This window comes from Tupaia chinensis, unplaced genomic scaffold, assembly GCF_000334495.1.
Source record: "Tupaia chinensis unplaced genomic scaffold, TupChi_1.0 Scaffold144899_1, whole genome shotgun sequence".
Taxonomy (NCBI): Eukaryota; Metazoa; Chordata; class Mammalia; order Scandentia; family Tupaiidae; genus Tupaia; species Tupaia belangeri.
The window spans coordinates 1,178,270-1,200,662 of NW_006204759.1; the positions used below are offsets into that span (position 1 = coordinate 1,178,270).

Consider the following 22,393-nt stretch of genomic DNA (forward strand, 5'->3'; position numbering starts at 1 on the left):
CAAAAACGGGTTTTCTCTAAGGGGGGGGGGGGGAGAAGCTATAACCAGGCCAGCTGCGCCCCAGTGAGTTAAAGGAATTGGATCCCACATGGACAACCCACCATGGTTCAAAATCCTAGCTCTGGCAGCTTGAACATACTTGGGCAAGTGGGTGTGTATGCTCAAAATGCCAAAGGGATAGAGAAATTAAGAAAGACTGCAGTATGACCACACCCACTAAAAGGGTTCTCGTGCTTAAATGCGAGCAACTACACACTCTGGCAATTAAAAAATATATTATCCTATTTAAAATGATCCATTTCATGAAACTACTCAATAAACAAGAGAATCTCTAGTTTTGTATAAAAATGCAAGTGACAAGTCATCTACTCTGAGTAACTGAGTTAGTTATCAGTGATAATGAACTAGACCAGCACTAGAAAGTGTAAGCATTGTTTCTATTGAATTTTGTAATCTAACCAGGTGGGCTGGCATCAAATATCTTTGTTTGAAATACCCAGGTGGCCAGTAGGTTGTGTAGCGATTAAGGCATTGGATCCTAAATGGCACACTTTGAGGTCCTGGGTCAAGAGCTTGAAAATATACCAGGTGAGTGGGTGTACATGCCCAAAATCCTCAAAGGAGGGAGGTATGGAAGAGAATGTGGTGAACATTCTCCATGAGGGGTGTTTTCTCCTTTCCCTTCCTCTCTAGCAAGTACATGGGACCTCTGACAAAAAAATAAAAAGTTTAACACTCTGGGCTGGTGCCATGGCTAGTGGTTAAGTGAACCAGGTCCCATATGGCTGACCACATGATTTGAATCCCAGACTTGGTGACTTGAAAAACATGCTGGACATGTATGTATATAAGCCCAAGATCCCCACAAGGTAGGGAAATGGAGAAGGGATTGTGGCATGATCATGTCTCACTCAGGTGCTTTCTTTCTTTCTCTCTTTCTCTGGTGAGCACATGTGTCCTCTGGAAAAAATAAGGGGGAAAAAAAAATCTTCAAAAGACATAATGGTTATGTCACTGGACTCTCACACAGTTGACTGAGGTGAGTCCCAGACCCTGCAGCTTGAAACTCATGCCAGGTATAAGTGTGTACATGCCCAAAATCCCAAGCAGAGAATGAAGGGACTACAGCAAGGCCATCCATTCTGGGGGGTGACTTTTCACTTTCTGTCTCTCTAGGGAGTGCACATGCCCTATAGCAAACACCTCACTTAAGAAAAAACAAAAGCTCCTTTAAAATCAACAAATGTGAGACCAGGTAGTGGCACAGCAGTAAAACACAACACTCTGCAAGGTAATTCCACACGGCAAGGTTCCTGATGCAAGTCTAGAGTCCATCCTGATTACAATTCAAGACTCTGGGGCCCTTCCTTCCTTCTCCATCCCATCCCCTCCTCCTCTCTCTCTCAAGAGATACATACTTTTTCTAAAAAGTTCAACAACTGTGATAAATTTTGCCATCTACATTGAAAGTAAACATTAACACATGCACCCAAAACTACAATTTGGGTTCTATAAATACTCTAGTACTGTTTACAACTGAGTATCTCTCAAAATAAACAAACAAGAGACTGTATCAGATCTGTAAAGGGGCAGGGCACTCATTTCTCTACAAAATCTGAGAGAGAAACTAGTGTTTATTTAAATCAAAGATATCCACCCATAAAAGATGCTTCACAAATACCCACTGACACCATGTAGTTTTAAATACAATTAACTTCAGTCTCGTAAAACTGAAACTGGGAGGAAAAACATGAACTGGCTGCTTTCTTGCCCTCAAACTTCTAAAAACAGTATGAGGGAAGCAGAATACCAAATTTAACAAGACATTACTAATTAAAGGCAATGAATTACCCAAGCACTACTATTAGCTATTATTATTAATTAAATCTTCGAATTTTAATAAATAATTCCCTTTATCGTCATCTTACAGACCAAAAACAAAAGGGCACTATACCTTAGTACCCTTTCCTATAAACGCAGAAACTAAAATGTGACAGTTTAGAAGACAGGCTGAGTCTGAACTGTAGCTTCGTAGAAATAACACAAGAATCTCTAGAATGAATAAAAAGATACAACAAGTGAAAGACACTTAAGGGAGTTTGCTTACCGTCACCCTGCATGTCTGAAGTCCATAGTGTCAGATTATCACGTAACAACTGCATGATAAGTGTAGAGTCTTTATAGCTTTCTTCACTCAGCGTATCCAGTTCTGCAATTGCATCATCAAAAGCTGCTTTTGCCAACCTAAAATATTAAAATGTATTACAAAAATTAACAAGTGCAAAAACAGAATTAGAAATGACAAAAAAGGTTAGCCACCAATCTTTTCTTCAGTCATTTCACAATGTTTAATAGTGACAACAAAATAAAAGAAAAAGCACATATAGTCATCACTGTCAAGTCCAGCTCATTAAGTGTTTACAGACATGTACTAAGTAAGCCTATGGTTACGTCTACATTGGACATGTACAAACTTTCTGTCATTATTTCCTAAACAATAAAACTATTCACATAGCAGTCATACCGCATGAAGTATTGAAAGTAATCTAGAGATGATTTAAAATACACAGGAGGGGGCCCATGAGGTAGCATGGTAGTTAAGGGCACTAGACTCCCACATGGCTGACCCTGGTTCAACTGCTAGACCTGGCTGCTTGCTTTCTCACTTTCCCTCTCTCGCGCTCTCTCTTTCACTCTGTCCCTCTCTGGTCAAATTAAGATAAATAAATGGATAAAGTTAAATAAAATAATTCTTAAAAAATATATAGGAGGATGCACACGAGTTTACATGCAAATACTATGCCATTTAACATAAAGGGCATGAGTAACTACAGATTCTGGTGTCTTCAGGTGGTCCTGGAACCAATCACTCACAGACACCAAGGGATACTGAGGGACTGCGTAACTAATAAACAGCAACTTGAGTATCTGGATCTAGTCAATGTGGTACAAGTGGTAGGGTGCTGCTGATTCACAGCTGTGGCCACATGGGAGACCCAAGTTCGCATCTTGGATTAACCTTTCAGGCCAGACTCAGCAATGCACTATAATCTTAGCTAACAAGGGAGGGCTGAGACGTGATCTAGACAGCAAGACTGTCAAAAATACCTCTCTCTCCCTCTTCCTCTCATTAAAAATAAATTTCTTTAGAGCACTACTTTTCACAACGCCATCTACAAGACTACTTCTGATGGTCTAGGATACATAATATAGGCCCACAGAATAAACAGACCAAAATCCATTTTAATGTACCACCAAAATACACACACAATAAAGGTATGTCCAAGTTCTAAACAACAGCTCATTTACTTAATAAACCCTTTTAAAAGAATTATTTAACTTTAGGGACCAGCAGACGGGCATAATGGTCACGTTGCTGAACTCCCACGTAGTCAACAGCAGTCTGAGTCCTGGACCCGGCAATGTATAACTCACATCAGGCATGTGTGTGAGGAGAAATGGGAGACTGTGGCATGGTCACCACCCCCTCCCAGAGGGTTATTTCTCATGTTCCCTCTCTCTGTCTCTCTCTTTCCAGAAAAGGCAAGGGCCCTATGGCAAAAACCCTTTTTAAAAAGAATTATTTTTATTTAACTTTCTTTCTTTTAATTCGATCAGAGAGAGAGAGAGCAAGAGAGAGCAAGAGAGCAAGAAAGCAAGCCACCAGGTCCAGGACTCCAACCATGGTCGGCCATGTGGGAGTCCAGCATCCTAAATGACCACGCCACCTGCTGGCCTCACTTTTTTTTTAAAAGTAATTATTTTATTTTTTATTATTTTTTTTTCAATTTTGACAATGGAGATTCAAACCATGGTGGGCCATGTGTCCAGCACCTTAACCATGTCACCAGATGGCTCCACAAAACTCTTAAAAAAAAAAGAACAGCAAAATTCCGAGAGGAGAGTGGAAGAGAAGGGACTGCAGCATGGCCAATCCCCTGGGTGGGGTAATTCCTCCCTTTCTGTCTCTCTGATGAGCACACACACCCTATAGCAAAACTCTCTTTAAAAAAAAAAAAAAAAAAAAAAAAAACTAAAGAGCTAGGAATCAAGGATTAACACATATATCACTAAATAAAAGACTCAAGTGTTATTCTGTAGAAGGGACGTTAGGAATGTTGAGGGGCAATTACTGGGGAGGTCAAATCTGAACTCATGTTAATGCATAAGATGAGAGCATGAAGAGTACACCAGATTTTTCTTCCTTTTTTTTTTTTGCCGCAGGGCCATGCGCTCAGAAGAGACAGAAACATATATAGTGAGGAGGAAAGTAAGAAATCATCTCCAGAGGGGATGGCCACACTGTAATCCCTTCTCCTCTATTCTCCTCTCAAGATTTTGGGCACACACACACACCTCTGGCATGATTTTTAAGCTACCAGGTCCAGGATTTGAAACACAGCCAGTCATGTAGGAATCCAGTAACTTAACCACCACGCCACCTGCTAGCCCCAAGAACAAACCGTATTTAGGCAAAAGCATAAGGTGCCTTAAGTTGGAGCTATGTAATGGGCCAGTTAGACTGCAGAACAATAAAAGATCCAAGTACTACTATAGTTGGAAGTTATAATTTCTTCAGTTAAGCTTTGCATCTAGACAAACTCAGCTAGCCATTCAGAATGTTTTTTGATGCATACTGGTGTGTGCTCAAATGAATCCACCATACATCAGGAAAATCTCTTTCAGTGCAATACCCAATATTCCTACACACTTAAAGATATAATAATCCCCCCTTCATCTACAGTTCAAGTTTCTGTGGTATCAACTATCTATAATCAACAGCAATCCAAAAACACTAAAATCCGATCTGATCACAGTTCGAATTCCAATCCTAGAGACGTGATAAACATGCCACGTGCATGTGCATGCATGCCCACAATCCCAACAGGACAGAGAAACAGAAGGGACTGTAACATAACCACACTCAATGGGTGCTTTCTCCCCACTCCCACAAAACACGCACGCACATGTGACCTCTGACAATTACATAAGTAAAAATATTAAATTAAAAAAATTCCAAAATTAAACAATCAAAAAGTTTTAAATTAGGGAACCAGCAGTTAGCGTAATGGCTATGTCGCTGGACTCCCACGGAGTCAACCGCGGTTCGCGTCCCAGACCCGGTGGCTTAAAACTCACACCGGGCGTGTGTGCGTGCGTGCCCAAGATCCCGAGAGGAGAATGGAGGAGAAAGGATCGTTGCATGACCATCCCCCCTGGGGGATGATTTCTCGATTTCTGTCTCTATGTCTCTCTCTCTGTCTGTCTGGCGAGGGCACATGCCCTATAGTGAAAAACCTCTCCAAAAAAAAAAGTTTTAAATTACATGGCAACTCTGCCATTAAGTAGAGTGATGAAATCTCACACCTTCTGGTTCTATCTCATCTGGGACATTAATCACCCCTTTGTCTAATGTGTCCACCCTGTGTATGTTACAGATTATTAGTTACATAGTAACAGCTTCAGTTATCAGACCCCAAAACCCCAGCAAATACAGGGTTAGGTAATAACTGAAGTTTCAGGCATGTACTGGAGATCTTGAAACATATCCCTCCTGTGGATAAAGGGGGACTACTGTACCAACATTTCATTTATTAGTTAATTCCCGTCCTCCATCTTTAAAACATTTTCATTTAAAACACCTTTTCTGGGACCAGCAGTTGGCGTAATGGCTATGTCACTAGACTCCCATGTAGTCAATCGTGGTTCGAGTCCCAGACTCGGTGGCTTAAACTCACACTGGGCATTGTGTGCGTGAGTGCCCAAGATCCTGAGAGGAGAAAGGATTGTGGTGTGGCCATGCTCCCTGGAGGGTGATTTCTCCCTTCCTGTTTTTGTCTTTCTGGCAAGGGCACGCGCCCTTATAGAAAAACCTCTCAAAAAAAAAAAAAAAAAAAAAAAACCACACACAACAACAACAACAAAAAAAACACAACAAAACAAGCCCCATCTTTTCTGCTACTCTAGTACTTATTGTACAGCTATGAAACAGAAAATTATGCCAGTCCCATGGACAAGTTACTAAAAGAGTTGGATCCCACATAGGTTCCTATCAACCTGGCAGCTTAAAAATCATGCCAGACAAATACAAATGAATGAATTCCTAACAGGATAAAGAAAGGGAGAAGGGGAACCAGCAGGTGGTATGGCTGTTAAGGTGTTAGACACTCCCACACGGTCGACCAACAGTTCAAGTCCAGGGCCCAGTGGCTTGTTTTCTCTCTTTCTCGTCAAATTTTTAAAAATAAATAAAATTTAATAATGCTTAAAAGAGAGAAAGAGAGAGAGAGAGAGAGAGAGAGAGAAGGGACTGCAGCATGATCACAACCCACTGAGAGGATGTTTGCTCCCGCCCCCTTACTCAGTCTGTCCTTCCATCTCTCTCTGGTGAGCGTACACACACTACTGATAATTTAAAAAAAAAAATTTTTTAACTACAAAAAAAAATTGAACACAGAATAGCCATGTCCAAGCAATTATATTCCTAGGCAGAGGGCCAGCAGGTGGCATGGTGGTTAGAGGCGCTAGATTCTCACAAGGTCCAGTTCCGCTGTTAGAGTTCCAGAACTGGCTGTTTGCTTTCTCACTTTCCCTCTCTGGTCAAATTTAAAAATAACAACAAATGGAATTAAATAAATAAATAAATCTAAAAACAAGTTGCTAGGCAGAGCTGAAAATTATGACTCAAAAATGTTAACAGCAGAATCACAAGAGGCAAAAGGTAGAAACAAACCCAAATGTCCATTAAAAAAGGAATCAATCAGGAACCAGCAGTTAGCATAATGGCTACATAGCTGGACTCCCACGTAGTCGACCGCGGTTTGTGTCCCGGACCCAGTGGCTTAAAACTCACTCCGGGCGCGTGTGTGTGCGTGCCCAAGATCCCGAGAGGAGAATGGAGGAGAAGGGATTGCGGCGTGACCATCTCCCCTGGGGGGTGATTTCTTGCTTTCTGTCTCTATGTCTCTCTCTGTCTGTCTGGCGAGCGCACGCGCCCTATAGTGAAAACCTCTCCAAAAAAAAAAAAAAGGAATTATTTTATTTATTGTTGTTGTTCTTCAGCCTGGTCAGGGAGACACACACACACACACACACACACACACACACACAGAGAGAAAGAGCGTGCACAAGAGAGCGAAAGCAACAGTCAGCCATGTGGGAGTCTAGCACCTTAACCACCACACCTGCTGGCCTCTGGACATACAATACTTTAAAGCCATGCCACCTGCTGGCCCCTTGCCATGTATATTTTACCACAATTTTATTGTTTAGGTTTTTTACCTTAGGGCAAAAAAACACCAGAGGAGACAAAAAAAAACAGAGAGAAATCACTCCTTAGGGGGTACAACCAAGTGCAATCTCTTCTCCATCCTCCTCTCAAGCTTTTTGGCACAGATGCACATGTACCCAGTGTGATTTTCAAGCCCCTGGGCCCAGGACTCAAACTAAGGTCAGCCTTCTGGGAATTCCACACCTTAACTACTGCACCACCTGATGGCCCCAACAACTTTCAAGTAAAAAATTACGAGCATAAAGAGCCTCCTTAAAATTTCTGTCTGTAACTGGGCCAGCAGCTGACTTGGAATTCACAGGGCCAACTCCATGCTTTGAGTCCCAGACCCGGCAATGTGAAAAACACATTGAGCGTGTGTGGCACATGTACCCAAAATCCCCAGAAGAGAATGGAGAAGAGACTGTACTATGGTCCACTCCCTAGGGGGTGACTTCTTTCACTTTCTCTTTGTGTGAAGTACACGACTCAAAAAGTTCTATCTGTAATATGAAAAACTGGGAACAAACTGAAGTACAAATGGGGGACTAGTTTAACATGCATCAATTAGACTGAAGATTTTTATAATGTATTATATGACAGAAATACAGGAGCCAGTAGGTGGCATGGTAGTGAAGGAAGCTAGATCCCACATGGCTGACAGCAAGATTTGAGTCCCAAACCCAGCAGTTTGAAAAACATGCTGGGTGGGCATATGTGCATAGGTGCCCAAGATCCCAAAGAAGTGAGAAGTGGAGAAGGGATTGCAGTGTGACTGCCCTCAGTAAAGGATGCCTTCTCACTTTTTCTCCAGGGAGCACACATGCTCTCTGGCAAATGAAAAACAGAAATACAGGAGGCCAGTGGACTAGCAGGTGGCATGGCGATTAAAGTGCTGGATACTCCCACATGGCCAACCATGGTTTGAGTCCCAGACCTGGTGGCTTGCTTTCTCACACGTTCCCACTCTCCAGTCAAATTAAAATGAATGAATGAATAAATCAAATTTTAAAAAAATTCTTAAAAAATAAAAAAATACAGAGGGCCAGTAGATGGTATGGTAGTTAACACACTGGACTGCCACACAGCTGACCATGGTTGAGTCCTGGACCTGTCAGCTTGAAAATCACACTGGGCACATATGCACACGTGCCCAAAATCTCAAAAGGAGGATAGAGGAGAAGGGGTTGGGGCATGGCCACCCCCCAGAGGGAGTCACTTCTCATTTTCCCCTCTCTGTCACTGTTGCTCTCTAGTGCACAAGCACTATGGTAAAAAAAATTTTGAAAAGTAATAATAAATAAAAAACCAAACCAATCACAAAAATGTTATGTTCACTGTGTATGTTAACTATTAAAACTATGCCAGGACCAGCAGATGGCATAATGGTTAAGTCGCTGGACTGCCACATAGCCAACTGCAGTTCAAGTTCCAGACTGGGCAGCTTAAAACTCACACTAGGGGCCAACAGGTAGCATGATGGTTAGGTGCAGGACTCCCACATGGCCAACAGAGGTTCAAGTCTCAGACCTGGCGGCTTGCTTTCTCATTTTCCGTTTCTCTCTATAGACAAATTAAATAATATAAAAAATAAATTATTAAAGCACACACACACGTACACATACACACACAACTCACGCTGGGTGCACATGTGTGCGTGCCCAAAATACCAAGAGGAGAATGAAAGAAAAGGGACTGCAGTATAGATATCAGCCCTGGGCAGTGATTTCCTACTTTCTCTCCCTATCTCTCGGGGGAGCACATGTGCCCTACAGCAAAAATCTCTTAAAAAAACAGAACAAAACAAAACAAAACAGAAAAACAATAGGTCCAGGTGGTGGCGCGGTGGTTAAGACAGCTAGATCACAAACCCCCAACTATGTGGTTGGAGTCCGAAATCCAATGGCTTAAATAAAGATGCTAGGGGGACCAGCAGTTGATGTAATTGCTATGTCGTTGGACCGCAGTTCAAGTCTTGGACCCAGTGGCTTAAACTCACACCGGGCGTGTGTGAGTGCGTGCCTAAGATCCCAAGAGGAGAATGGAGAAGGGATTGTGGTGTGGCCATCCCCCCGGGGGGTGATTTCTCGCTTTCTGACTCTCTTCCTGGCGAGTGCACCGCCCTATAGCAAAAACCTTCCCCCCACACCCCGCGTTAAAAAAAAAAAAAAAAAAAAAAAAAAAAAGGAAAACAAGAGATGCTAGTACGTGTGTGCAAAACTCCTAGAGGAGAATGGCTAAAAAGGGACTACAGCATGACCATCCCCTTCTGAGGGGTTATTTCTCACATTTTCCCTCTCCTCCTCTCTCCAATGAGCATATGTACTCTACAGCAAAACATGCATGTGCCAGAAAGACAAACCTAATATACAACAAACACTAAGATAAATCTATTATGATTCCTCTCATTCCCTTCACCCACTCATAATCTACCAAAAACAAAAACGTCCTTGAGTTGAGAAATCTATCTTTACACTTTTTCTGTAAAAACATAAAGAATTAGTTCTTGGCCAAACCTACAAAGATGGTCCCCAAGGAACAAGACAGAGAAACAAGTAGCTATGTTCTTTTGTAACCCTTTTCACTTTCACATTGAGAGCTTTTGTTCCCCTCCATGACTCACCTGCAGGCACGGTCGGGGGAATTAAGAATTTCATAGTAGAATACAGAAAAGTTGAGAGCAAGACCTAAGCGAATAGGATGCGTTGGCGGAAGTTCTGTCATTGCAATATCACTAGCAGCTTTATAAGCCACTAGGCTATTCTCTGCTGCCTCCTTCCTGTCATTTCCCGTGGCGAATTCAGCCAGATACCTGTGGTAGTCCCCTTTCCTATAAGAAAACCAAACAAAAAACAGAATTAGGATGCTTTCTAAAGAAAAATTTTGTTAAAAATTCTTCTGCAAAATCTTTAAAAAGTTTATGAAAAATGTATTATGAAAAAGCTACATATGAATCTCAAATAATTCTACACGTATTATAATTCTGTTTCCCCATGAATTTCCATTAAAAGTACCCTCGCATACTATATAAAATGTGACAAAAATATATTTTAACAATTATCAGATGTACTTCAATAATTCTTAAAACTTTAGAAATGAATGGCTTGTCTAATTAGTTTCTTTTCTTAAAGATTTAATACAATCCCACCCATTATCCACAGAGTATATATATCCAAAGATGCCTGAAACTGTGGATATTATCAAACCCCATATATACTATATTTTATCAATTGATAGCTAAAATAGCGACTCCATGTCTAATAGGAAGGTAGTGTACACAGTGCTGATATACTGCAGAACATTCAACAGAACATTCACTTGCTGAAAATTAAACAAGGAAAGTGGTTCCAAAGGATAGCATAACAGCTTACTAAAAGTGAAATAAAATTCCTATATAAAATGTTAAGAGTACACTATTAAATATATGGTTGTACACGAATGCCAAAGAATGTAAATAAGCACAAGCTAATACATTTCTGTAACAGTCTGACCACCTTAATTCAAGAATATAAATTCTTCATTAGAAGTGAGTTTGCAAAACCAAGTTATTTTTCAGTATTTATAATTTTAAAGACTCCCATTTAACTATCCTTCCAACATTAAGCAAATATTAAATAAAAGTTGAAAACCTACACAGAAAATGTCATGATTATGAGAAGGCCAACTTTTAATCTTACATTTTCCCTTCTAGTAGAGAACCTACATTTTATAATAGAAAACCTTGGACTCGCCAGTGTTAGCTGCTGGAATGAGGTGTTTGTCCAGTACATCCAGAATGTCACAACAGATTAACTTTAGCTCAGTCTCAACCTGAAAAAATTAAAATTTTTTTTTAAAAATCACAGATTGTTTAAGTCTAGACATTCCATAAATTATTACACATTCCATCTATTGTACTACTGGCTTAGAGGAAGACAGCCTTGTTAAAATAGAATACACATCCCTTTCCAAACCCCTTTCTTCCCTCCCCTTTTAACATAAAAACAGAGAAGATGTGTCTCCAAGTTACAGAAAAGTATCTTTTCCTTTCTGCACGCTTTCTGTTAAGTTTGTGTAATTGTGTATATACTGATATACACACACACATATACTCCCTCACAGTTCAGCTACAGATTACGCTTCATTGGGAACCAGCAGTTAGCGTAATGGCTCTTTCGCTGGACTCCCACGTAGTCGACCGCGGTTCGCGTCTGGGACCCGGTGGCTTAACTCACGTTGGGCGCATGTGCATGCATTCCCAAGATCCCTAGAGGAGAATGGAGAAGGGACTGCGGCGTGCCCATCCCCCCTGGGGGGTGATTTCTCGCTTTCTGTCTCTCTGTCTCTGTCTGGCGAGCACAGGCGCCCTATAGCAAAAACCTCTCCAAAAAAAAAATAAATAAAAGAATACGCTTCATTATTTTTTACTACTACATGCTGGGCATTTTGCATAAATAAACTTCAATGGGGTAGTAACTACTATCTTTGTTCATATGGGAAAACACAGGTAAAGATACTTGCACAAAGATTCCTAAGTTAAAATAATTTAGGCAGTTCGCAATGAATAGAATTAAAATTCAAACTCAGTTTGCCTCCAGTACTCACATTCCTAACTATTTAACAGCCAATCACTTTAGCGGTAGAGACCCTTAAGTTCTATGACACCAAGGAAAACATTGCCACTCTGTCGGTTAAGGAAGCAAATGTACACAATGCCATCTTTCTCTGCATTTTCTATTAATTCATGGTGACATTCCTGAACTTTCCTAGGTTCCATCTCATGCCTCTGAATGCTATTTTAAGGATTTCTTCCACTCTTTCTTCTATAATCTTATCCTCACCCTAAGTAAAGTTAGTTTTTCTCTGAATTGCCTATCTTGTGGCTTTTCAAGCAGAAATTGCTCTAGAAGGGAAGATTTCTAAGTTGTCCTTGCTCCTCCCATACTCAGTGACTGTTCTATTACTCCAAACCTTTCTCCTAGGAAGCTCACACTCTACATTTTATTTCTCACTTTCATTTATGAACAGATCTTGAGGACTTTCTCCTACATTATCTATAGCATACCTCTCGAATACCTGATATCACACCAAGGCATTATCACCCACATTCCATCAACGCAGCTCTTTGATCTCTACTCCATGAGGCACTTGTCAATATTCCTAAATGAGCTGCTTTAACCTACAAGTTTTAATTCTAATATTCCCCTCTTGCCCTGTAACTTTTTCAACTTCCTTTATTTACTCCTCTGTTCCTACTTAGTAACTCATGAAAATCTCCATTCTTTTGCACCTTTTGACTGCTCCTAATTTATCACTCTTTGCTCCATACTTATCCCAAATTCCACAATCCAACTCACAGATTTCTTTCTCCAGAACTTTCAACGTTCTCATTTCCTCATCCCTCAGAGACACCAAACTTGTCTACTAACAATTCAATATTCTTTGTTCCAACATACCTGGGAATAATCCCAGATCACAATCTTCTATGTAATCTCAAATATGCTACTTATAACCATTCAGAATCTCCATTTTTTTTTTTTTCATCTAGCAGTTGTGATAAAAACATCCTTTTGGGGATCACTTTTCAAGACTAAATTAAAACAAACAAACAAACAAACAAACAAAACCACAGACGACTAAATATAATAACTTCAACAGAGACCAGTAGATGGCATGGTGGTTAAGGTACTGGACACTCCCACATGGCCAACCACGGTTCAAGTCCCAGACCTGGTGGCTTGCTTTCTTGCCCCCTCTTCCTGTCTCTCTCTGGTCAAATTAAAATAAAATGAATAAATAAGTAACATTAAGTAAATAATTTTTTTAAAAAATGTAACTTGCATAAATAAACTTTACAGAAATATGTCCCAACACAGTGCTGGTAGAGCTGGCAAGTCAATAACTGGATCTCTCCACTTTCACTACCAAGCTCCCTTTCCCACACTACTCCTGCAGGCTCTGTAAATCCCTTCTCTGTCTTAGGTGTGTTTACATGTCTAGCTCTATCTCTTGGATTAATTACTCAACGGCAGCATGACTGGTATTTTGAACAGGTTAGTTCTTTCAGTACCCAGATTATCCCTGTCACAGAAGGATGTTTAACATAGCATCCCTGTCTCTACTCACTAGATGCCAGTAGTACCCTCTCCAAGCTGTGAAAATTAACAATGTCTCTAGATGCTGCCAAATGTTCTCTGAGGGGAAAAAAATATCTCTGGTTGAGAACTTCTGTTCCATAGTAAAGGCTACCAAATTTTTCTGAACAAGATCTACAATAAGAAATATTCTAGCCAAGTATGGTGGTTAGACAGATAGGTTCAAATGGCCATGTGCGCAGTTGAGTCCCAGACCCGGTGGCTTGAAAAATACACAGGCACATGCATGCCCAAAATCCTGAGAGAAGAATGAAGGGCCTGTGGTATGGCCATGCCCACAGTGTATTCATGTGTACGTGTACATGTGTTCCCCTTGCCTCTCTCCCCACCACACATCTCTCCGGCCAGCACGTATAGCCTATGTAAATTGTAAAAAAAGAGAAAGAAAAATGTATATGTATACACACATACAGAATATTTAAGATAATGTCATGAAGTAATTCTTATAAGGTCATGCCGGCAGGTGGTGTGGCAGTTAAGGTGCAGGATTCCAACACAGCCAACTGTAGATCAAGTCCTGGAACTGGCAGCTTGAAAATCACAACAAATAAACAGATAAATTAAAAAATAGTAATAGGGACCAGCAGTTAGCATAATGGCTATGTCACTGGACTCCCATGTAGTCAACTGCAGTTCAAGTCCCAGACCCGGCGGCTTAAACTCACTCCAGGCGAGTATGCATACATGCCCAAGATCCCAAGAGGAGAATGGAGGAGAAGGGATTGCGGCATGGCCATCCCCCCCTGGGGGGTGATTTCTCGCTTTCTGTCTCTGTCTCTGTCTTTGTGGCGAGCGCACACGCCCTATAGCAAAAAACCTCTCAAAAAAAAAAAGTAATAATTGGGGCCAGAAGGTGACGGGGTGGTTGGGGGTGGCTGGATTCCCACATGGTCAACCACAATTCAAGTCCCAGACCTGGCAGCTTGTTTTCTCCCTTTCCCACTCCCTTTCCCTCTCTCTCTCTCCTGTGTGTGTGTGCACGCGCGTGTATCCCTCTCTGGTCAAATTAAAATAAGTAAATAAAGTTAAATAAAATAATTATTTAAAATATATCAATAATAATATCTGGTGTGTGTGTGTGTGTGTGTACACACACTTTTTAAAAAAGTCTGTTATATTGGGACCAACAGTCAGTGTAATGGCTATGTCACTGGACTCCCACGTAGTTGACCACGGTTTGCGTCCCGGACCCGGAGGCTTAAAACTCACACCAGGCGCGTGTGCGTGCGTGCCCAAAATCCGGAGAGGAGAATAGAGAAGGGACTGCGGCGTGGCCATCCACCCTGGGCGGTGATTTCTCGCTTTCTATCTCTCTGTCTGTTTCTGTCTTTCTGGTGAGCGCACGCGCCCTATAACAAAAACCTCTCCAAAAAAAAGATAAAAAAAACCGTCTGTTATAGGGGGTTAGTGGCCTGAGGTGATCTTTGAAAATGGTTCACTATTCACTTGACCCAGAGAACCCCACAAAGTCATGCAAGTCAAGAGTTTCAAATCTTCGTGTTCATTTTAAGAACACTCGTGAAACTGCCCAGGCCATCAAGGGTATGCATATCCAAAAAGCCACCAAGTATCTGAAAGATGTCACTTTACAGAAGCCGGGTGTGCCATTCCGTCGTTACAATGGTGGAGTTGGTAGATGTGCCCAGGCTAAACAGTGGGGCTGAACACAAGGTCCGTGGCCCAAAAAAAGTGCTGAATTTTTGCTGCACATGCTTAAAAATGCAAAGAATAATGCTGAACTTAGGGGGTTATTGAGCACATTCAGGTGAATAAGGCAGCAAAGATGCGCCGTCGTACGTACAGAGCTCATGAACGGATTAACCCATACATGAGCTCCCTTTGCCACAGAGATGATCCTCACTGAAAAGGAGCAAATTGTTCCTAAACCGGAAGAGGAAGTTGCATAGAAGAAAAAGATATCCCAAAAGAAACTGAAGAAACAAAAACTTATGGCACAGGAATAAAGTCAGCATAAAATAAATGTAGATAAAAGTAAAAAAAAGTCTGTTACAGGGCACATGTGCTCATCAAAGCAAGAAACACAGAGACAAAGTGAAAAATCACCCCCCATGTGGGACGGTCATGCCACAATCCCTTCTCTTCCATTCTTTCTGAGACTCTGGGCATGCACGAGCATGTGCCTAGCTTAATTTTTCAAGCCACTGGGACTCAAAACTGTGCAGGTGGCCATGTGGAATCCAGATATCTTAATTACTGTTCCACCTGGCTGGTCTACAATCTGTTATTTTCTTCTCTCTCTTTTTTTAAGGGCACATGTGCTCATGGGAGAGAGACAATGACAGAGAGAAAAGTGAAAAATAACCTTCTCGGGGACAGCCATGCTGCAATATCTTTTCCTCCATTCTCCTCTCAGGATTTTGGGCATGCACACACACATGCCCACTGTGACTTTCAAGCCACCAGGTCCAGGGCTTGAACCACAGTTGGTTAGCTATATGAGAGTCCAATGCCTTAAACACCATGCCACCTGCTGGTCCCAGTCATCTGATATTTCTTATCGTTTAAAACAATGACTAAGGCCAGATGGTGGTGAAGTGGTTGTACAACCAAACACACATGGGAAGGTTTCTAATTCCCATTCCAGAACCCTGCTGCACATGGCAGGTCGAGCTTCCAAGCCCAATATCTTCACTGGTTTAGGCTGGGAGTAGATTGCAGAGTGGAAACCCATATGGAGATGCCCTGCCACTACCTCTCAAGAAGGGGAAAAATAAAGATTAAGTCTCCATAAAGACAGTAACATACATAGTTATAACATAGGATATAGAAACCTTTTTGTGCCCACAGTATCTGGGTAAACTGTTATAGAAAAGAGGCACACAAGAGTTTGTTAAACTGCCCTGAAAATTAAATAGTCAACTGCTTTGCAGTCACTGCCATAAAAAACAAAAGGTTAGTCCCAATTGTTGTGGTCCAGCCAGTGCAAGAGCTGATGGTGGAGGCCACATGAAAAGACTAGGCAAACAGGTGTGCATGGATGGCTACAGGGACACAGATTTTAGTGTGAAGACCCTGTCAGGATGCACATCTCTCACACTCTCTAACATCAAACAAGGGTCAGCAGGTGGCATACTAGTTAGATCCCACACAGCCAACTACATTTTAAGTCCCAAAACCGGTGGCCTTCAACAATATACCAGACACATGTGTGTACATGCCAAAAGTCCCCAAAAAAGAAGGGGTAGAAGGGATTGCAACTTGACCATGGCCCCCTACCCTGAAGGATGCTCTCTCACTTTCTCTATGGCAAGCACATACACAAACGCAAACTTTTAAATATATTTTCTTAATAATTATTTAATTTTTATTATTATCTTTAAACTTTATTTTAATTTGATCAGAGAGTGAGAGTGAGAGACTGAGTGAGTGAGTTGGAGAGAGAGAAAGAGAGAGAAAAACAAAGTGAGAAAGTGAGCTGCCCAAAGAAAAAGAGAGAGAGAGAGAGAGAGAAAGGAGAAGGAAGGAAAAGGGAGAATGCAAGCTGTCAGGTCTGGAACTTGAACCACAGCTAGCCACATGAAAAGTCAAGTGCCTTAACCCTCATACCACCTACTGGCCCCAAATATATGTTTTTTAAAAAGGAAGACTGGGGACCAGCAGGTGGCATAATGGTTATGCCACTGGACTCCCACACAGTCAACCGTGGTTTGAATCCTGAATCTGGAAGCTTAAACTCACACGGGGCGCGTGTGCATGTGTGTCTAAAATCCCGAGAGAAGAATGGAGGAAAGGAGACTGCAGTGTAGCTATCCATTTCTCACTTTCTCTCTTTCTCTGTCTGGCAAGTGCATGCATCCTATAGCAAAAATCTCTCAGGACCAGTGGATAGTGTAATGGTTACATTGCAGGACTCCCATGTAGTTGACCACAATCTGAGTCCTGGACCTGGAAGCTTAAAACTCACTCCAGGCGCATGGGCATGCATGCGTGCCCATCCTCCTGGGGGTGGGGAGGGATGATCTCTTGCTTTCTATATCCCTAGAGAACATGCATGCCATATAGTAAAAATTTCTTAAAAATAAAAAATAATAAATAAATAAAAACTGAAGCCAGCAGGTGGCATGGTCGTTTAGGGCTGGACTCCTGGACCAGGCAGCTTGGAAGGGGGGAAAAAAAAAAAAAAAAAATCACACTGGCTGTATGTGTGCTTGGAATTGAACATCATCCCCTGCAACTTCCAGGGAAATAAGTTCATCACTCTGTCCACAAATACTGTGTAGCCTCTAATTTCTAATCCAGATGAATAAAAGACAAAAATTCATTAAAATGTAAAACCAAGACAAGCAGATGGCATGGAGATTACAGCTGCTAGATTCCCACATGGCTGGCTCTAAGCTCTGAGTACTGGACTTGGCAGCTTGAAAACCATGTCAAGCACATGTACATGTGTGTCCAAAATCCTGAAAATGGAGGAGGAATTGCAGCATGGTCATCCCACCTACTGACCCCAGAGGTGATATCTTACTCCTCCCCACACCCACTTTCTGTGGCAGGTACTTGCACCCTATAGTAAAAACTAGAATTAAGTATATTATGTATAGAGATCACATGCATGCACTAGGCTATGAACTAAATATCCAAGACCTAAGGCCAAATTTCTGACACCTATAGGCCTAAACTTAAGCTAGATAGATACTCAGAAGAAATAAGCCTCCTTTCCTTTGGAGAACTTTTTTTTTAAAGGTTTTTTTGTCAAAAGGCATGGGAGCTTGCCAGAGAGACAATAAAAGGGAAAGTGAGAAATCATCTCCCAGGGAAGTAGCCACTCAGCGATCTCTTCTACATTCTCCTCCCAGGATCTTGAGCATACCGCACACATGCCTGGCATGATTTTCAAGCCACCAGATGTGAAACTCAAACTTCAGTTGACCATGTGTGAGTACAGTAATGTAACTTCTACCCCATCTGCTGGACCCCAGGGATGATTTTCTTCAAACCACCAGGCCCAGGATTTGAACCACAGTTGGACATTTGGGAGTCTAGCACCTTAACCACCACTATGTCACCTGCGGCTCCCTGAAGAACTATAAAAACACAAGGCAAGGGACCAGCAGACGGCATGATGGTTACATCCCTGGTCTCCCACACAGTCAACCACGGTTTGAGTCAAGGGCGATAGCTTATAACTCACACTGGGCACTTGTGCATGTGTGCCCAAGATCCTGAGGAGGAGAACGGACAAGAAAGGATTATGGTGTGGTCATCCCCCTGGGGAGTGGTTTCTCCCTTTCTATGTGTCTCTGCAGAGAGCACACATACACTATACCAAAAAAAAAAAAAAAGGAAAAAAAAAAAAGAAAAAAGAAAAAAAAAAACTTTCTAGAAAAATAAAGTAAAACAGGTGTCAGCAGGTGACATTAAAGGCTCTGGACTCCCACACAACTCACCACAGTTTGAGCCCTGGACTAGGTGACTTGTTTTCTCACTTTGTCTCTCTCTGATCAAATTGAAAAATAATGAAATATTGATAATAAATAATTATTTTTAAAAAAAATAATAAAAATTGGGGCCAGCAGGTGGCATGGTGGTTAAGGGTGCTGGACATGGCCGACCATGGTTAGAGTCCCAGACCTGGAGGCTTGCTTTTTCACTTTCTCTTTCTCTCTCTCTCCTGCTCTTGCTCTCATTCTTTCCCTCTCTGGTCAAATTAAAATATATAAATAAAGTTAAATAATCCTAAAAAAAAAAAAAAGTAGTAAAAAATAAAATAATTAAACAAGGACCAGTAGGTGGTGTGGTGGTTAGAGTGCTGGCCTCCCACATGTTTAAAAATAAGTAAATAAAATAATCAAAGACAAGCCGAAGGCATAACGGTTATGTTGCTAAGTTCCCACATAGTTGACTTAGTTCAAGTGCCAGACCCAGCGACTTAAAACTCATGCCAAACATGTGCATGTGTTCCCAAAATACCAAGAGAAGAGAGAAGGGATTACAACTTGGCCATCCTCCCGGGTTTTGGTTTCTCACTTTCAGTCTGTCTCTCCAGTGAACGCACACACCCTATAGCAAAAATTTCTCTCTCAAAAAAAAAGAAAAATTGGGACCAGCAGGTGTGGTGGTTAAAGTGCTGGAATTCCCACATGGCCAACCATGGTTCGAGTCCTGGACCTGGTGGCTTGCTTTCTCACTTCCCCCCCCCTGTCTTTCTCTGGCAAAACTCATGTGAAAATAATAATAATAATAATAAACAAATAAAAATAATAATTCTTTTAAAAAAAGAAAAATCAATGAATTAACTAAATAAAAGGCAAAAATGAAGATATATTCAGGTAACAACCTCCTCCTTTCTGTTGCATAAAACCCATCTTAAGAGATCAAGGCTCGGATCCTGGTTCAATCTGAACATGACAGGTACATGATGTTCATCCTGGCTGGCTAGAACAGTTATTGTGGCAACACCCTATCAAGAGTAGCCCTCTCTCCACAACACCCAAAACAACAACAAAAAATTTTTCTTTTAAAAAGCAGAAATTATGACATTGGATATAAAATGGAGTATTTCAGTGGAAAAAAGTGTAGGAAACAAACTCTACAAAGTAACCCAGTATCAACAGCTATATTAAGAAATGCTTGTTAACTTTTTAAATAAATACAACAATCTCACCATTTGCCGATATTCCCGAATCATTTTTAGTTTGTCTTCTCCTCCTTTGTTTTCTTCTTTCTGTTCAATGCTGCTGATTATTCTCCAGGAAGCTCTTCTAGCTCCAATCACATTTTTATATGCAACAGATAGGAGGTTTCTTTCTTCGACTGTCAGCTCCACGTCCATCCCTGCTACGTTCTTCACTGATTCCACCATTTCGTCGCATCGCTCAAGCAAAATCTAACTACACGAACTTAAAAGGTTTCATTAACATATTTTTCACAGTGGTTTTTCTGTCAAGCTACTGGGAAAAAGATAGGAATTTTATCAAAAAAGACTTCACAAATCAGCAATCAGCGTAATGGCTATGTCACTGGACTCCCATGTAGTCAACCTTTGTTCGAGTCCTCAACCCAGTGGCTTAAACTCACACCAGGCGCATGTGTGTGCATGCCCAAGATCCAGGGAAGAGAATGGAGGAGAAGGGATTGAGGCGTGGCCACCCTCCCTGGGGAGTGATTTCTCACTTTCTGTCTCTCTCTGTTTTTCTGGTGAGCACATGCGCCCTATAGCAAAAACCAAAAAAAAAAAAGACTTCACAATCATCAAAAATAGTAAGTGGGCTAGTAGGTCTTCTCATAAAGGGCCCAGGGTGATCTTTGAAAGTAGTTCACTATTCACTTGCTTCAGGGAGCCCCACAAAACCCTGCAAATCAAAAGGATTGAATCTTAATATTCACTTTAAGAACACTAGAGAAACTGCCCAGGCCATCAAGGGTATGTGTATCTAAAAAATCAAGTATCTGAAAGACATCACTTTATAAAAGTACTGTATGTCATTTCATTTTTACAATGGTGGAGTTGGTAGATGTGCCCAGGCCAAAGCTAGAGGGGCCAGCAGGTGGTGAGGTGGTTAAGGGTGCTGGACTCCCACAAGACCATCCGTGGTTCAAGTCCCAGACATGGAGGCTTACTCTCTCTCTTTCTCTGTCCCTCTCTGGTCAAGTTAAAATAAATAAATAAATAAATAAAGTTAAATAGAAATAAAATCTTAAAAAAAAAGGGGGGGGGGGGAGGCCTAGAGACAGGGTCTTTAGCCAAAAAAGTCTACTGAATTTTTGCTGCACATGCTTAAAAATGCAGAAAGTAATGCTGAACTTGAGGGGTTAGATATAGATTCTCTGAGCATATTCAGGTGAACAAGGCACTCAAGATTGCTTCATACTTACTGAGCTCATGGGCGAATTAACCCACATGTGAGCTCCTCCTGCCACATGGGAATAATACTGAAAGGGAATAAACTGTTTTTAAAACCAGAAGAGGTGGTTACACAGAACAAAAAGATATCCCAGAGGAAACAAAAGAAACAAAAATTTACAACACATGAATAAACTCAGCATAAAATAAATGTAGATAAAAGGGAAAAACAAAGAAAAGTAGGCCAGCAAGTGGCATGGAGATTAGGGTGCCCAATCCCACATAGCCAATCGAATAGGTCAAGTCCCAGACTCAATGGCTTTTCTGAAAAATCACATTGGGTACACTGAGCATGCATGTTCTAAATCCTGAGAGAAGACTAGATAAAAAGGGACTGTGGGGACCAGCAGTTAGCGTAATGACTATGTCACTGGACTCCCACGTAGTCGACCGCAGTTTGAGTCTCGGACCTGGTGGCTTAAACTCACGCCGGGCATGTGTGCGTGCGTGCCCAAGATCCCGAGAGGAGAATGGAGGAGAAGGGATTGCGGCGTGGCCATCCCCCCTGGGGGGTGATTTCTCGCTTTCTGTCTCTCTGCCTCTCTCTGTCTGTCTGGCAAGCGCATGCACCCTATAGCAAAAACCTCTCAAAAAAAAAAAAAAAAACCAAAAAAAAACAAGGGATTGTGGTGTGTCCATCCCCACTGGAGGGTGATTTCTCACTTTCCATCTCTCTCTGGAGAACACTCCCTATAGTGAAACTTTAAAAAAAAAAGGAGGGGGGGACGGGACTAACCAAAAAACATGTAAAAGAAACTAAGAGCCAATAAGAGAATCTACAGTACCAGTTGTATCGGCAAGACTTAATAAAAAATATAATTTAGTGGGACTCACAAGTATGAATCATATTAAATAAGGGAACTAGTAATACATACCTATGCATATTCTAGTAAAACTAACAGACATGATGGTTTGAAACAAAATTTTTTTTGAGAGGTTTTTCGCTATAGGGCGCATGCACTCGCCAGACAGAGAGACAGAGACAGAAAGCGAGAAATCACCCCTCAGGGGGGACAGTCACACCGCAATCCCTTCTCCATTCTCCTCTCGGGATCTTGGGCACAGACGTACATGCGCCTGGCGTGAGTTCTAAGTCACTGGGTCTGGGACGCGAACCGCAGTTGA

The 22,393-nt window shown here is 41.5% G+C and overlaps 1 protein-coding gene across 2 annotated transcripts in view; it reads right to left on the reverse strand.

The window, feature by feature from the left end:
- The window catches only part of YWHAE (tyrosine 3-monooxygenase/tryptophan 5-monooxygenase activation protein epsilon), a 62,195-nt gene that overhangs the window by 4,654 nt on the left and 35,148 nt on the right, over positions 1 to 22,393 (reverse strand). For both annotated transcript variants that reach the window (XM_006167535.3, XM_014583845.2), the window contains exons 2-5: positions 20,030 to 20,234; positions 10,974 to 11,080; positions 9,894 to 10,100; positions 2,108 to 2,244 (exon numbers count right to left, since the gene is read on the reverse strand). In XM_006167535.3, coding sequence (XP_006167597.1) covers positions 2,108 to 2,244; positions 9,894 to 10,100; positions 10,974 to 11,080; positions 20,030 to 20,234 — 656 coding nt within the window. The remainder of the gene's footprint in view (positions 1 to 2,107; positions 2,245 to 9,893; positions 10,101 to 10,973; positions 11,081 to 20,029; positions 20,235 to 22,393) is intronic.